Raw genomic sequence first — 17,506 nt, 5'->3', positions numbered from 1 at the left:
CGCCAGGGGATGGAGAGCAAGGCTGCCGTATTCCCCAGGGCTGTGTGGCTCAGGTCCCCGAGCACTCCAGGGGGTCTCGCTCCAGAGAGGAAAGGTACAGTATTTAATCCACTGCAGGCCTCCATTAGTCCCATTAGGAAGCCCAGAGGGCATCTCCATGCGCCACCCAGTGATGCGCGGGAGGGTGGCGAGGGAAGCGTATCAGACTTGTAGATGGCAGAGATCGAGGAGCCTGCTTTTTACAGAAGGACCGCAGACCGAGAAAAGGAGGGCGGAGGGAAGGAAGGGGCAGAGGCTTCTTCAGCCGGAGCTGGAGCCCAGAAAAGCGTAGAAACCGCGCCAATGGGTTTGGCGGTGGAGACAGGGTCGGCAGCCGTCAGGTTTTGGACCAAAGCGGGCTACCGGGGAGTGGGGCAGCGGGGCCGGGCCGATCCCAGCTGTTAGTGTCGCTCCTCGTCTTCGCTTCTCCACCGTCTGTGACACCGCTGAGAAGGCTTTCCGGGGTGGGAGGAGACGCAGCGTGCAGAGAAACTGCCCGACCAGCGGCCGACACGACGGCCAACCAAGCACTCGCCGAGGAAGAGGAAGAGGCCGGCGACGGGCGCAACGGTCACAAAAGCAACACGCGACCGAGCAGGCAAACGTCCCACCCCGCCGCCCAGGACCGTAGTCTTCATTGGCTCCTGGTTCTTCACGTCACCGGCTGCCCTGAGCCGATTGGTCTAAAGGAGCCAAGGGGGCGGGGCGAGGAAGTGAGGAAGACAGGCCTGCAGCTGTAGACTCAGGGATTTCCAAGGAAGGGAACGTGGGGAGGGGGTAAAGAGGAAGGGGGAGAGGCGGGAGGAGGCGGAGAGCCATGGCAGCGATTCGGCGGAGACGACGGCGGCGAGCCCGCGCGTGGCTTTGAATGAGCCGCTGAGTAAGGCCGAGGCCGAGCGCACGCGCGCGTGCCTGCGTGCGCGCGCGGCCCGCGGCAGCTCGGAGCCTCCGCCAGGCTGGCGGGGAGGGGGAGGGGCAGGTGAGTGTGCGAACCTCACGCGCCCGCTACTGGGGGGGGGGGGTCCCTCTCCCCTCAGTCCTGTGGGCTTCCCCCTCCCTCTCCTTTCCCCACCATCCCCGCACGCCCCCTCCCCCAACGGTCCTTTTCTTTCGGTCCTTCTTGCTCCTTTATTCCTTTTCGCCCCCTATCCCCTTTGCTATCGCCAGCCTGGGGACTGGTTCCGGGTCAGGCTGACCCCCCCTTCCCCCTTCCTTCCCACCCCGAAGTGAGGGTGGCTACGTCCACATTCTCTGCGGAGAGGTGCTAGCATCCCAGCTCCTTTACGCAGCCCTGGGGATGGAGGGAGGATCGTTCTTTGGGGGTCACCTCTCTTTGCTCCCCACCGCCCCCGTAGCAAAACACATTCTCTTAACCACGTGGGGCTGCTTTTCCCCACGCGCGCGGTGTGCCCTCGGGCAGGGGGCCTGGCCCCTGCCAGCTGTGTGTGGCTGTGCGCCCCCTTGTTCCCGTAGCCGGGCTCTTCCCCTCCCGGTGCGTGCGCGGGCCCCGATCGTCACTTTGTCTGGCTTTCCTGCTGATGAAGTAGCTCCCCGGAGCCTCCCCTGCCCAGTGAAGGTGGGCTTGGAGCCCCCGGGAGTAAAGGTGTGTCACTAGATGCCGGTATTAGGCTTTGCAAATAATCACTTAGGAGAAGCCCAAAGGGCTCCTTGTAGTTTGGTTAGAGAACTTCAATACTGCGGGCTCAAACTTGGGGGACTCGAAGAACCCCGAGGTGTCCTATCGTTAGTGACTTGACTCCCGGTGTGAGTCAGGACGAGAAACGTGGTCAGGACTGGAACCCAGGCCTCCTGAATCCACTTCCGGGAGATGAACAGATCCAGTACTTCCTTAAGGTTTTGGACTTGGGTCGCCTGTTTGATTTCTTATTTCAGTTATCATGTTTTTTCTCCTTCCTCTCTTCTCACCAGATAATAATGACCGAGAAAGAGAGAAATACAGAATCTTTGTATCATAAAAACAAAGTCAGGCAAGACATTCTCATGCTGACCTTGCCCCAAAATGCGTTTCGAATTCTAGTAGTCTGTCATCTTTATTTGTGGGTAGCCTATTTAATTTCACAATATTCTACTCCCTTTTCTCCAAGAAGCTGTATTAACAATTTTTAAAAATTTTTGACACATGAGGGGCATGTATGAGTGCTGCAAAAGTAGGAATGGCTATGTTGTGCATGAATACATAATTTCTTTAATTGGCATAAAGATGTACAAAGCCACAATATTAGAAACACAGGATATACTGTCTGATTTGTTTTATAAAAGTGGATTCTACTTAATGCTTCTTTAACTGAATTATGGATTGGTACATGAAGATAGAAAATACTCTTTGAAGTGACATGGACAGCTTAATTCTAGTTATTTTATGTGCTTGCCTTGATTTCTGCAGACTTACTTATTAGGCAAAAGATAAATTTGAACCTTTAACTTGTAATGCCATTTTTTTGTTGTATTTTGGAGCTGAACTTCCTTCCTTTAGTGTTACTTTCTCAGTATAACATTCCTATTGGTTTCTTAAAAGTAGAAGTGTTAATGATTTTCCTAAGTGACTTAGTACAGTAAACCCTTCAGAAATTTGGATTAGTAACTTTTTTTTTTTTTTACAAAGTGACCTGAGACAAAAATAACTTAATTGATCTCTTTTTTGGTCTCATTTTGTAGCTGGATTTCAAAATTTTCAGTAAAACAGTGAGTATGATTTTAAAGAGATGTGCTGAATTGATAGTTGGATAGTTTGTCTGGCATTCACATGAGTGACGTGGAGTACTGGCTATTAGGGCTATCACTAGGAAAAGAAAACAATGCCCTCTTTAAATCATTATATAGGACTTTGTCAAGGAAGCATATGCTTTTGATGGGTTTCAGTTTGCCTTAAATGTTGAGTTTTTCATAGAAATTACATAAGAAGTATTCCAAAAGAGTATAGTAGAGTACACACTAAATAACATCTTGAGTTCTTATATCTTTGTGATCCTGACAGGTATGCTTTTTGTGTGATACATTTAAGGGAGATAGAAAATAACCCTGTCCATCGCTACTAGCTTCCTACAGTGTTTGCCTACTGAAACCAATTTGGAAATGGCAATTGTAAAATACAAGTAATACAGGTACCTTTTTTTCCCCTATACTTTTGTATAGAAATCCCAAAGCAGCTATTGAAGGTTTTAAAATCCTATTGTTTACTTAGCACAATTCTGCAACTTCTACCATAGGCAGGATCTCTGTGTACATACTAGAAAATTTTGTGTCAGCTTAATTCAAAACATGTTATGAATGTCAACTATATGCTTGGTACTTTTTTGTATATATCTTATTGTTTGTGGAATGATGACAAAATTTTTCCCCTTTTTGCCAAGTCCTAAATTTTAAAGTTAGTGCTAAAAAGTGTTGGAGTGTAAAGTTACATCATAGTGTATTTTAAAGAAAATAAAATTCTGTACCTTTAACACTAGTAAAGAAGTATGAATGGATACCACAAACCTGAGTTTCTTGATAAAATGATTTGTACTAAAGTATTCACAGACCATATGATGCTTTTGTTATATTGCAAAATTCAGTATACCACATATATTAGAGATGGGGACTTGATTTGTGATTTCATTGGCTTAGGGAATTCTTGTATGTGGAAGGAAACTACCTTAACCATTGCAGGTCAGCATCTTTGATGCTGACTTTTATTTAGAGTTGCCTAAAGCAAAGAGAGGCTAAGTGAATTGCTTAGGCAAGGCTTGTCTTCCAGGCCAACTCTATTCCATGCCACGCTGCAGATATGTTACAACAAATTCAGTAGCAGTAACTTTAATAATAAAGATGAAATTAGCATGGAATGAGGAAATTCTTGAGAGTTCCTGAAGCAAAGTATGGGGGCAGGGGGGGAGGTACCTGTATTACTTGTATTTTACCATCAGTAACAATTGCCATTTCCAAATTGATTTCAGTAGGTTAACACAATTTAGCTATTAGTCCAGTTCACTCTGTATTTCCAGTTACTCAATTCATTAACTATTTCTTGAATATGAACTAGTAGAGAAGAAGCAGTGAAAAAACATAGTTGAAAGAACATTGGATTTGAGGTGAGGAGTGACTTTTTTTTTTATCTAATTCCATATCTAATACTCATGTGACCTGGGCAAGTCATTTAATGTCTTTGCCTTTTAACTAATTAGGGTTGTTTTAAAGCAGTGCCTTTTGGTTTTTAAAGTACAGAAGAAAAGAGTTGTATTTTTATTTATAGATATCAGACCTATGGAGAGGTAGGGGGAAGTTTTCATTTGTAGGGACTACTAGGGTATTTTTGTAGAGTAGAGGTCATAGGATCATAGATTTAGAAGTAGAAAGTACCTTACTGTTCATCAAGTCTAAGCCTCTCATTTTGCAGTTGAGGAAACTGAGGTTCAAAGAGGAGAAATGAGTTACCTTGGGCTATACAGGTGGTACATGGCAGAACTGCATATTTGAATGTAGGTCCTCTCCCCAAATCCAGTGCTCTTCCTGAAATGTGACATAACGTCTTCTATAGACTCCTCAAAAATTATGAGTACTTCCTCACTCCTTTTAATTCTTGCTACCCAAGCACCTAGTGCTCTTAATTGGCTTTCTGTCTTTCGAAAGCTACCTTGTTCTCCATGTAGCCCTCTCCCCCATTCAGAATTCCGTTTCCTTGTCTGCATCTGCCTTCTCCTAGCTTTCATCAGGCAAGCAATACCATTAAAATAATGGATTTAAGATGTAAGTGACTCTTCAGTTGTTTTTGTATTTTCTTTTTTCCCCTTTTTTAAAAAGCAGACAATTTTTTTTAGTTCCAAATTCTTTCCTTACCTTTCTCACTCAATAAGAAAGCAAAAGAAATAAAATATGTACAAATACAAATATGTATAGTCATACAAAACAGATTTCTGGATTAGCCATGTTGTTCCCCCCTCCCCTCCAAAAAAAAAAGTGAAGAAAGAGAAAAAAAATTATGGTTCCATCCTCCTCTTGAATCTATCAGTTTCTTTTCTGGAATTTAATAACATATTTCATCATGAGTCTTTAGAACTGTAGTGGGCCATTGCATTGATCAGAATTACTCAGTTTTTCAAAGTCAGTTATTGTTACAGTATTGCTATTATTATGTAGATTGTTCTCCTGGTTCTGTTCAGTTCACTTTGCATCAGTTTATATAGGTCATCCCAGGTTTTTCTGAACCCTTCAAGATTTTCTTGCAACACATAGTATTCCTTTATATTTATATAATACCACAACTTATTTAACAGTTCTCTAGTTGGTGGATATTCCTCACTTTCTAGTGTTCTGCCACACACAAAGAGCTTTGATACGAGAAAGAGAGTGTGTTGGAGTGTAGCCTAAGTAGCAATATTGCTGGATCAAAGGCTATTTACATTTTAATAGCCTTTTTGGAAGTAGTACTAAATTGCTTTCCAGAATGGTTGAACTAGATCACAATTCCACCAACAGTACGTTAATGTGCCTGTTTTCCCACATTCCTTCCAGCATTTGGTATTTTCCTTTTTTGTCATCTTGGCCGATCTTATGACTGTGAGTTGGTACCTCAGAATTGTTTTGATTTGTGTTTCTCTGATAGAGATTTGAGTAGCTAGGTGGTGTACCATACAGCACTGGAATCAAGAAGACTCATCGTCCTAAGTTCAACACTGGCCTCAGACACTTACTAACTGTGTGATCCTGGGCAAGTCACTTAACCTTATCTGCCTCATCTATAAAATGAACTGGAGAAAGAAATGGCAAACCATTTCTGTATCTTTGCCAAGAAAATCCCAAATCGTGTCTCGAAGTCAGACATGTCTGAACAACAAATAGAAATTTAGAGTATATTTTTTAGGTGACTGTTATAGTTTTAATTTCTTCCTCTGAAAACTGCATGTTTGACTATTTATCAGTTGGGGAATGGCTCCTGTCATAAGTTTGACTCAGTTTCTTATTTATCTTTGAAATTATGCATTTATCAGAGAAATTGGTTACATAGATTTCCCTTGCGTCCCCCCATTTTTCTGTTTTTTCTTTCCTATTTTATCTGCAATGGTTTTATTAATGATAAACTTTTAAATTTTTATCAAAATTACTCATTTCACCTTCTGTGAACCACTCTAACTCTTATTTGGTTATGAACTCTTTACCTAGTCATAGATCTGACAGGTAATTTCCTTCCTGCATTCCTAATTTACTTACTTTATCCCCTTTTATGTCTAAATCATGCACCTGTTTTGAGCTTATGTTTGTATATGGTGTCAGATGTTGATCTGTTCCTAGTTTCTACCAGACTGCTTTCCAGTTTTCCCAAAAGTTTTTGTCATATTGTGAATTCTTGCCTTAATGAGTGGAATCTTGGGTTTATCAAACACTAGCTTACTGAAACTCATTTGTTTCTGCATATTATGTACCTAATTTATTCCACTCATCAGTCTATTTCTTATCTAGTACCAATCAATCAGTAAACATTTATTAAGCATCTCCTATCTACCAGGCACTATACTAAGCCCTGGGGATACAAAAAGAGGGAGAAGATAACCCTTACCCTCAAGGAGCTAACAATCTAATAGGGGAAACAACATGCAAACAAATATATACAAAGAAAAGCTATATATATGATAAACCGGAAATAACAAAGAAAGCACTGGAATAAAGAGAGGTTGGAGAATGCTTCCAGTAGAAGGTGAAGAGGCAGTAGGAAGCCACTGGAGGTTTTACTGAGTAGGAGAATGTGACATGAGTGCTTTTGGAAAACCCTTGAATTGCTTGAGTGGAGGATGGATTGGAGTTTGAAGACACTTAAGGAAGGCAGACCCACTAGCAGGTTTTTGCAATAGCTCAGGTGAGGTAATGAGGGCTTACTTACACTTCAGTGGTGACAGTGTCAGAGGAGAGAGATATTGTGAAGGTGAAATATACAGGCCTTGGCATCAGATTGAAAATAGGGAAGAAATGAGAGGTAGTGAAGATTCCAGGATGACTCTTAGGTTGCTAGCTTAAAGGATTGGGGGGAGAGTTTAGGGGGAAAAATGAATTCTGATTTGGACTTACTGTGATAACTACTTGACATTTAGTTTAAGATGTCTGAAAGGAAGTTGGAGGTATAGCATTGGAGGGCAGCAGAGAGTTTGGAGCAGGATATATAGATTTTGAGAATTGTCAGCATAGTGATATTAATTAAGTCATTGAAGCTGATGAGATCTCCAAGTGAAGTGGTATAGAGGGGGAAGAGAAGAGGGCTTAGGACTGAACCCTGAGGAACACCTATGGTTGGAGGACCTAACCTAGATGAAGATCCAGAAAAAGAGACATAAAAGGAACGGTCAGATGGGTAGAAGAAGAGCCAGGAGAGAATTCTGTCATGAAAACCTAGAGAGAAGAGAATATCAAGAAGAAAGTAACCAAGTGTCACAGGTTGCAGAAGGGTCAAGAAGAATGAGGATTGAGAAAAGACCATTGGATTTGGCAACTAAGAAATCATTAGTAACTCTGGACAGTGAACTTGCAGTGGAATTGAAAGGTAAGAAACCAGATTGTAAGGGATTAAAGAAGAGAGTGAAAGGACTGAAAGTGGAAACATCTGTTGTAGATGGCCTTTTAGAGCAGTTTATTTACAAGGGACAGAAGACAGATACAGGACTTAGAACAGGTATGGAAAGGTCAAGTGAGGTTATCTCCAGGATAGAGGAGACTCCTTGTAGGTAGTAGGAAAGGAAGAGAGAGAGAGAGAGAGAGAGAGAGAGAGAGAGAGAGAGAGAGAGAGAGAGGAGATGACAGTGGGAGCAGTCTGTTGGAAGAGATGAAATGGAATGGGATTGCTTAAGCAAGGAGAGAGATTCCCTAAGTAAGTAACTGAGTAAGGATACTTTGTCATGTGAGACAAGAGTGAAGGAGGAGAGGAGGTGGTGGCAAAAGGCATCTCAGCGATAGGAGATGAGGTGAGAAGAGGGAGTTCGTGGTGAGTGTACACAATTTTTTCTGTAAAATATGATGCAAAGTTCTCACCTGAGGATGGAGAAAGGAGGGCCTGTGGGAGATTTGTGGAGGGAATGAAGATATTTGGAAAAACTGCTCTAGCCATTAATATAGTGAGCTAATAAGGGAGGTATAGTAGGATTACCTAGCATCATTGAGGGCCCTGTGGGGGTTATGTAACAAAATTGTTTTGGACCTAGTCAGAAGAGTTGTTTGATTTTCTTTCCCTTCCTTCAGCAGCACTTGTATAGGAGCAAGAGTGAGAAATGGTAGGAATGATCCAAGAATGGGAGTTGTTATGATTACAGCTTTGTAATATAGTTTGAGATCTTATACAGCTAGGCTCCCTCCCCATTTTTTGATATTCTTTTCCCTTATTCTTCCAGATGAATTATTTTTTTCCTAGCTTTATAAAGTAGTTCAGTATTTTAATTAACTTGGCACTGAATAATAAATTAATTTAGATAGTATTGTCATTTTTGTTTTGATTTAGCTACCCATACACAATATTTCTTCAGTTATTTAGATGTCTTAATTTGTGTGAAGTTCCTGTGTATAAATTGACCCCCAAGTATTTTATACTCTTCTGTAGTTATGTTAAATAGAATTTCTCTACCTCTTCTTGCTGGATTTTGTTGGTACTATACAAAAATGGGAATGATTTTACATAGGTTTATTTTGGTGTATTTTGAATTCCTCATCTTTGCTGAGGTTGTTAAATATTTCAATTAGTCTTTCAGTTGACTCTGGGGTTTTCTAAGTAAACCATAATATCTGCAAAATAGTATTCAAACTATGCTTCAGAGAGCACAACTCGGATGGTCTGGCCACGTTGTTAGGATGCAAAAAGTATGCTTGCCAAAAAGATTATTTTATGAAGAACTCGCATGGGGCAGATGATCACATGGTGGCCAGAAGAAACGATACCCTCAAGGACACCCTCAAGGTCTCTCTCAAGAACTTTGGATTTGACTGTGCAACATGAGAGACACTGACACAGGACCGCTCAGCCTGGCATGCCCACATCAGAAAGGGTGCTGTGCTCTATGAGCAAAACAGAATTGAGACAGCACAAAGTAAATGCAGGATGCTCAAATTTGGGATATCCACCCAAAATATTCACATGAACTATCTGTGCCCAACCTGTGGTAGAGCATTCCAAGCTCATATTGGTTTGATTAGCCACAGTCAGACACACAGAATTTTCACTTTATCATGGTGATGTCATTTTGGTCATCTTCGAAGACAAGGGACAACAACCAACCAACCAATATCTGCTAAGAGTTAATGTTTTCCTTTTTGCCTATGCTTATTCCTTACATTCAATTTTTTTGTCTTACTGCTGTTGTTAGCATTTCTAGTATAGTACCAAATAGTAATAGTGATAACGGATAAGGCAGCTAGGTGTCACAGTGGATAGAGCAGTGGGCCTGGAGTCAGGAAGACCCATCTTCTTGAGTTCAAATCTGGCCTCAGACACTTATTAGCTGTGTGACCATGAGCAAGTCACTTGAACCTCTTTGCTTCAGTTTCCTAATCTGTAAAATGAGCAGAAGGAAATGGCAAACTACTCCAATATCTTTCCCAAGTATCTCCAGTATCTTTACCAAGAAAACCCCCAAATGGGGTCACAAATAGTTGGACATGACTAAAAAAAGACAGAACAGCTACTACAAAAATGATAATGGACATCTTTGCTTCGCGGAACCCTGTTCTTATTTAAATGGCTTCTAGTTTATTCTCATAAAAAACAATGCTTGCTCATAGTTTTAGGTGGATACAACTTATTCCAAGGAAAGCTCACTTTATCCCTGTGCTTTTTAGTGTTTGTTTTTCAAGTAGGAATTAGTATTGTTTTTTGTCAATTTTCTACATATTTTGAGATAATCATGATTTTTGTTGCTTTTGTTATTTATGTGGTCAGTAATGCTTATAGTTTTCCTAATATTACACTAGCCCCGCATCATTAGTATGAATCCAGCCGGGTCATAGTTCATGATCTTTGTGGTATATAGTCATCTTCTTACTAGTATTTTCTTTGAAATTTTTCATCAGTATTCATTATGGAAATTAGTCTATAGTTTTCTTTGTTTTAATTCTCCTTGATTTAGGTGTCAAGGAGAGGTTTTTTTAAAAAAATGTCTTTTTAGCAGCTTATTATTATAATCACCTCTAATTCTGGGGTGTGGGAGATGGTACCCTCTGGCTTCAAGTCCTTTCTGCTGTTATTTTTTGAGCTTTGCCTAGGGCCCAATCTCTGCACTCCTTTTCCTCTCTAAGCCACAACAAGGGCTCCCCAGCACCCTCTGCTGGAAATGTTCTTGCTCCCTGAGAACCCTCCAGTGGCGATGACCTTCAGTTCCCAACTTCTGGGGCTTGGAAAAGTGAGATCAGGAACTCCGCTCTTCTGTAAGTGCCCACATCCAGCATTGTCCCTGCTTCACTGCTTCTGCACTCCCTGGTCATGTGCTGGCTCCTCACCCAGGATTGTATATTGGCAGGACAGCTGAGTCTGGAGTCCCTAGTCAGCAGAGGTTCCCTCAATCATCCCCTGCTCAGACATCTGACTCCCCACACTGTCTGGAAGGTGAAAATTCCTGTGGCTGAGGTCTAGGCTACCTCCTAATTCAGCTGCTCACCACTTGTTCTTTTAGTGGAGCTAGCCTGGATATGTTTACACTTCACTAGGGCTGAACCTCCAGGCTAGGATCTTTCTTCAGATCTCCAGTTGTCCCAGGACAAACACTATTCTAGCCCAACTCTTGTTTATTTTTGCTGCTCTACGTTCACCTCGAGGCACTGTTTTGTTTTGTTTGTGAAGAAAATCTGGAAGGCTTGGAATTTTCTGACCTTCTCCACCATCTTCCCAGAATCCTTTTGCCAATTCTAATTTTTGAGGAGTTTATTTTTCTTCAGTAAGGTTTTGTACCTCTTACGTAATTGTTAATTCTCTTTTCATAACTTTCCTGCATACTTCCAAAACCTTTCAGAAAGATGACTGACTCTTGAACAACTATGTCTGTCACACATTATTTCTTGACTGCTTTTCTTGTTCTTTATTTTAAATAATAATACTAGCAAGAACTTACGCACGCTAGATTGTATCTTCTGGCAGTTTATTGACCTGGCTGAGAGTTTGTTTGTCCTTGAACAAGTATTTTCAAGTTTAAGTATTTATGTAACTCAAACTGTTATAGAAGTTTTGCAGTAGATAGGGTACTGGACTTGCAGTCATAAAGATCTTGGTTCTGTGTTGTGGGTAAGTCACATCTTTCTGAGCTTCAGTTTCATAATGTTTAAAGTGGGGAATATAATTACCTTCCAGGCTTGCTCCAAGGCTCACATCACTTAATAAGCTTTTGTTAAATACTAAATTCTAGACATAGACAAAAGAATTGAAGTAATTCAGACTCTCAAGGAGTTTATGTTTCAGGGCAATAATATGTAAAGTATTTTGCAAACCTTAAAGAACAATATAAATGTTAGCTTTAAGTCATATAGAGTTGATTTTTTTGTACCTACAGAGGCAATAGGAAACATTTTCCGGGTTCATCTCATATTGTAATACTTATTTATGACAAGTATTTGTCAAAAAAAAAAAGAAAATAATTGCACCTTATGCACAAGCAGTTGGTTGCTGAGGAGAGATAGAGAAATGCCATAAAGAACTTCATATGAACTTTACAAGTTAAATCAATGTGTACTTGATAGTTGGCAATTTTATAATGTAAAGATAGGAAAAAGTAAGTATGGTGAGAAATGTGTGTGCGGAGAATATGGTTTAGAAAGAAGGAATGAGCCTGGCTGAAGATTTGTAATCCATGCAAATAAATGCTTCATGCCTTTAAAAACATGAATGCTTTCTTTGAGGACAGAATTGGTAGACATTGGACATGGCAAATACCAAATAATATAAAATATCAAATAGATTATTTCTGATACCCAAGAAAATTGATGTTAGAGTCATCTGAATCAGCTTTTTGTGTTCAGGCACATAGATTTATCAGGACAAAGATCAGAATTAGTAAGAATTAATAATAATGTGAATAATTAATAATGTGAAAAAGTTATTGTATATATTTGAAACGGCTCACTCCTGCAGTATTCAAATGGCTAATTAACATAAATGTATGACAAAATGACATAATTTTATACAGAAGTTTAACTGACATAAGTTTATTGCCATAAAAAGATGAAAAAAGCTTAGAATTTATCTTCATAAATATTTGACTCACTTAAAAAGTGGAGAGAAATGGCCACCAAAACAGCACCCATTTAGTATATAAACTTGTTTGTAAAATCTTAAGGTGAACGATGGACAGTTCTGGGCAGTAACATAAAGAGCAAAGCATCAAGAGATCAACTAAGTAAATATTTGAGGACCACAAAAAGAAAAAAAGTGGAGGGAAGAGCTATAAAGATTACTGCAACAAGTGTTTAACCATTAATATTGGAACCACAGCACTCAGACACTAGCATCATAGGCCCATGTGTTCTTATCATGGATTAAAAATAGCACTAAAGAAAACATAAATGGGAAATGCATCCAGATTGAGCCAATGGGAAACCTCTCATAAAAATGCAAGAGGGAATGACTGTATTTCATTGCATAATTGTCGTACTTCCAATCAAAAAACTGGTTTGTAACCTTTCATCACATAATCATTGCTTGGTAAAATTTCAATAGGCTGCTTAAAAGGTCAACAGAGCAGCAATGTGGCATATGGATACACATTTATCTCTCACACATTGTGAACCTTGAGCCTAGAATTCTCAGCTCATGCTCATTGTCAGTATTCAATTTTAATGTCTATTCACAAGTATTCCATGCATCCTAATCTTGCACCAAAGACAGTTTAGTAGTAAATTAATTTTTAAGTACTACTGGCACAATTTTTTTTAAAGTTTCACATAATGGTTGCATCACCACCACCACCCCCTTTTTTTTTTTCTTCAGAAATTGGTACGGAATCTGCAATGATTATGCGGTGAAATACAGTAGGTGGCCTTCTCACCCCCTCATTAGTCATATGATCAAAGGATATCTTTAAAGCATTTATTAATTACCTGCACTGTGCCAGGCACTGTCATAGGTACTGGGTATTCAGGTACAAAGAATGAAATGCTCACTTTTGGAACTTTACATGTTCACAAACTTAAAAACAAACCCGCTCACAATGGTTATATGAAAAATTGTTCAAAATCACTAATAAGTAGATAAATAAAAACGACACTTTGGTAATAACTTTACATTCTTCAATTTTTGTTTTCTGTATTCTTTGTGTCCCTAAAACTTACCACAATTTCTGGCTCATAGTAAGTATACACTTAATGAATGCTTGTTAGTTGATTGAAAAGATTTGAAAAACTTGATGTTGGAGAGATTATGGGAAATCAGAATCACTAATTCATTGTTGGTAGAACTGTTCAACCATTCTGAAAATCAAGTTAGTCCTAATCATGCTGTTAGACTTCTTTGTACTTTGAGTCTTTGCTGGGAAGTAACTGGTGTTAAAACAAAGCAATATCAAGTAAGAATACTCGTATATATGTGTATAACTTAAGTTGGTGCAAGAAAGTTGATTCATATTCAGTTCAGATTATTGATGGCTAACTATGTACAAGGTATGTGCTAGGTCATGAGGAAACAAAGGTTTAACAGGCTCTGCTTTCAGGAGACTTACAGTCTAATAGGGAATGTGAAATACATCCAAGTAATTAAAAGGAAATGAAAAATTCAAGCAACAGTAACAGGAGAAATTTGAGGACCATGATCACTTTTACATGGAGAGAGAGGGAGGGTAAGTTAGGAAGACTCTATAGAATAGGTTGACTCTTGAGTTTAACAGATTCCAGGAAAACAATCTCAGCATGGGAGATTAGCCAGAGCAGAATTTTTTGATTTGATTGAATCATTGGATTGTGTAGGCAGTCTAGCTAGATTAGAAAGTAGAATGTATGAAAGAGGTTAAAAGTCAGAAAAAGTAGATTTGTTCCAAATGTTTTGAGCAGGAAGAGTAATATCAGAGGAGCGTGCTAAGAAAATACTTAGATTTTTAGCATGTAGGATTTTGAAAAGGGAATAGACTGAAGGTAATCATTTAACTGCCATTTATTAAGCACTTCCTAATGGCCAAGACTTTGGGAATGCCCAAACAAAAGTTTAGCAGGCCCTAAACTTGCTATCTAGGCATTCACCATATGTGCTTACAGGTATATATGAAATAAGTATAAATAAATATGGGGGGGTGAGAGGTATTAGCGGCTGGAGCAGGGGTCTGGAAGACATAAAAGATAGTGTTTGAGATGAGTTTTGAAAGAGATGAATTCTAAGAGACATATGGAAATAGAGAATGTCCTGTGTAGGGAACAAATAGGAGGGCAGTTTGATAGTACTGTGAGAAGGCATGTTGTTATTTAGTAGTATTTGATTCTTTATGACTCTATGGACCATACGCAAACCAATGCTGTCCATGGGGTTTTCTTGGCAAAGACACTTGAGTGGTTTGCCATTTCTTTCTCCAGTAGATTAAGGCATACAGAAGTGGTTTGCCCAGTGTCTCATAGCTAGTAAGTGTCTGAGGCCATATTTGAACTTAGATTTTCCTGATTGCAGGCCCAGTTCTGTATCCACTAAGTCATCTAGCTGCCAAGAGGAATTGAAGGGAAGGTAATGTATAAGAAACCTAGGAAACTGGGGTTGGATCCAAGTGGTAAAGGACTTTAAAGACCAAATAGTGTTAATATTGATCCTAGAAGTAATGGAAAACTGCTGTAATGTATTGTGGAGGGGAGTGACTTGGTCAGAACTGTGCCTTAGGAATATTACTTAGGGGTGGAAGATGGATTGGAGAGAGGAAAGACTTGAGGCAGTGAGACCACTTAGGAAGCTTTTATATGTAGTCTGGGTGTGATGTGATGAGAACTTGAAGTAGGATGGTTGTGGCAAGAGTAGAGAGAAGGAAGTGAGTTGGAGAAAGGAGGTATTGTGATGGTAAAATTAACAAGACTTAGTTGATTGGCTCTGTTGAGTAAGGAAGAACGAGTTAAACTGTTGGTTTCAAACTTGGGTGACTGGAAGCATGGTGATACCCTTGACAGGGTAAGGTTTACTGCTGTGAGGTTCTGAGATTAGAGAACATAAATTTGTAGTGGCTAGTTAATGTAGTTTCATAATTTCATCCAATTCCCTTTTAGCATCATGTAAATAGAAGTGAAGGACATGGATGGTGGGAATAATCTAGGTTTGAGAACTTTGCAAGGAAAACTGGCAAGTAGCTATGCAACCCTGGGCAAATAATTTTCTGAACTTCAGTTTTCTCATCTGTAAAATGGGAGTTTTGAACTTGATGACTTCTGATGTACTTCCCAGATCTAAATCAGTGATCCTCTGAGTTCAATTTGGATATGTTGGAATAGAATAGCAGAACATTCAGATACAGATTGTAGTAGGCCCTTAAAGATATTGGACAAAAGGTCTAAGGAGAGAAGTTTGGGTGAAGATTAAATTTGCCTGTAATCCTGTAGATAAAACTAAGGCAAAAGAGTATGAAGGAAGAAGAGGGAACATGAAGAGACCAAAAAATATATTAAATTTTTTTTGTATATTCTAAAAGGTGTCATTTTACAAACTGAAAACATTTAGCAATATAAAACAGTTTTTATTGCTTAAAAGAATAGTCTGTCGTAGGATAATCTTGTTTATATGGTCTGTAATTTTATGTTCAGTAATAACCATATATCCAGAATTATAGCAGTGTATGTATATTCAGGGTAAAACCTTATTCTTGATGCCTGCAAGTATCCAGCATTGCAGCAAATCTCCCTGCAAACATATATTACATAAGAGGTAAAATGTTAATGTCTTGAAGTTGAATGAGGTTAAAATGGTTACTGATGTAGAGATAATGGATGTAAAATTATAGTAATCTAGAAAAGGACATTATCCTGTAATTTGTCTAATCAATCCCCTTATTTTATTCCCAAGGAAACTGAGGACCAGAGAAATGACTTGTTCCAAATCACACAACTAAGAAATGCTAGAACCACAATTTGGGCCCAATTCTTAGGACTTTAAGTCTAGTTCTGTTTCTGTTATACCACAGTATTTTAATGTTTCTGAAAAGTTATAGGATATTGCTATTTAAAAAAAGAGGATGAAAAGGTTATTGAAGGTGAAGAAATAATTTAGATTAAAGGAAGGCTGCTTTGATTTAGTAATTCATTTTGCAAAAAGTCATCTTTTATATAGAGGGTATCCCAAAATTCTTTAGTGCAGTTTAAAGCTATTAGCAGAAGGGGTTATGTGGCGCATTTTGTGCTCTTTGTGTGGAAAATGGAAAGGTAACTTTTGGTTTTTTTTATCATCAGAAGTTTGTACAAAAAAATTTCTGTAAAATGGCCCTTGAATATAAATCCAGGACTGTATTCTAAAAATATTCACAGTGCAGCATAGTAACTGGTCATTATAACCATGAGTCATCAAAAAAATGTTTATTATAACTGCTAATGTATTTCAGTAAGAATTTTATTTAGAGGAATTGAAACTAATGTTTGGATGTTCAAACAGTTGACTCAGTTAGCTAGAAAAATCAATTTGATCCTTATGTAACAATCCTGTGAGGTAGATGCTATTAATATCCTCATTTTACATATCAGGAAACTAATACAGAATGAGATTAAGTAACTTGCCCAGGGTCACGCAGCTAGTAAGTGTCTGAGGACAGATTTGAATTTATGACTACATTCTATGCACTGTGCCACTTAGCTGTCCCATGTAATACATATTTGTTGAATTGCATCAGATTTTCAGGTCACTTTTCATTAGATTGATTGTCAGATATTGTGAGATGAACATAGTAGCCACTTAATAATGCTTGTTGATTGATAATAGGTCTAGCTGTGTGTTACGTTTTAGATCACTAAATATTTGTTTATTTCATTTTAAAACTATATATTTAGGAAGAATTACTTCAGGGAAAGCTTGAACAAAGCTTTATATGATAATAATTTTTTCTTTTTCCAGGATCTAAAGCTTTTTTGAACATGTTCTCTTCATGTTTATATCTCAGGTGATTTGTCTTGCCCTTCATATTGTCCACGTAGGCAGTATTTTTGTTACCTTGATATGTACCAGAAACAGTAGCAAAAATATCATTTTATATTGTTTCGGTTTTTAAGACTTTCACATCCATTCTTAATTGATTTTTAAACTTGTGTTTATGAAATTAGATTTTCTTACTAGATTTATGAAGTATGTGAATGTACATATGTGTGTACACACACATACACATACACACACACAGTGGGTATTCATCCATTGATGTTTCCCAACCTACATTACCCTTTTCAACATATTTATCCTAATCTGGGCTAATGTTAAGAACATACTTAGATGTTGAATTTTCACTTAGATATGTCAACAACTTTTCCCTACCCTACTCATAGCATAACTCTCCTTTATTCCAGTGAGACCAGTCCACTCAAT

The 17,506-nt window shown here is 38.9% G+C and overlaps 1 protein-coding gene across 3 annotated transcripts in view; it reads left to right on the top strand.

Moving 5' to 3' along the window:
• Positions 1 to 741: 741 nt before the first annotated feature.
• Positions 742 to 17,506, top strand: part of EBAG9 (estrogen receptor binding site associated antigen 9) — a 35,159-nt gene continuing 18,394 nt past the window's right edge. The window contains exon 1 of one of the 3 annotated variants that reach the window (XM_072603264.1): positions 742 to 1,018. Coding sequence is in view for 2 of the 3 variants with exons in the window: in XM_072603262.1 (XP_072459363.1) it covers positions 1,337 to 1,642 (306 nt within the window). In the remaining variant the exon portion in view is untranslated. Of the gene's footprint in view, positions 1,643 to 17,049; positions 17,091 to 17,506 lie in introns of those variants that run through there. The other 2 variants (XM_072603262.1, XM_072603263.1) reach the window with 2 other exon arrangements.

The sequence above is a fragment of the Notamacropus eugenii genome, chromosome 4 (genome assembly GCF_028372415.1).
Source record: "Notamacropus eugenii isolate mMacEug1 chromosome 4, mMacEug1.pri_v2, whole genome shotgun sequence".
NCBI lineage: Eukaryota > Metazoa > Chordata > Mammalia > Diprotodontia > Macropodidae > Notamacropus > Notamacropus eugenii.
This window is presented reverse-complemented; position numbering and strand designations above follow the sequence as displayed.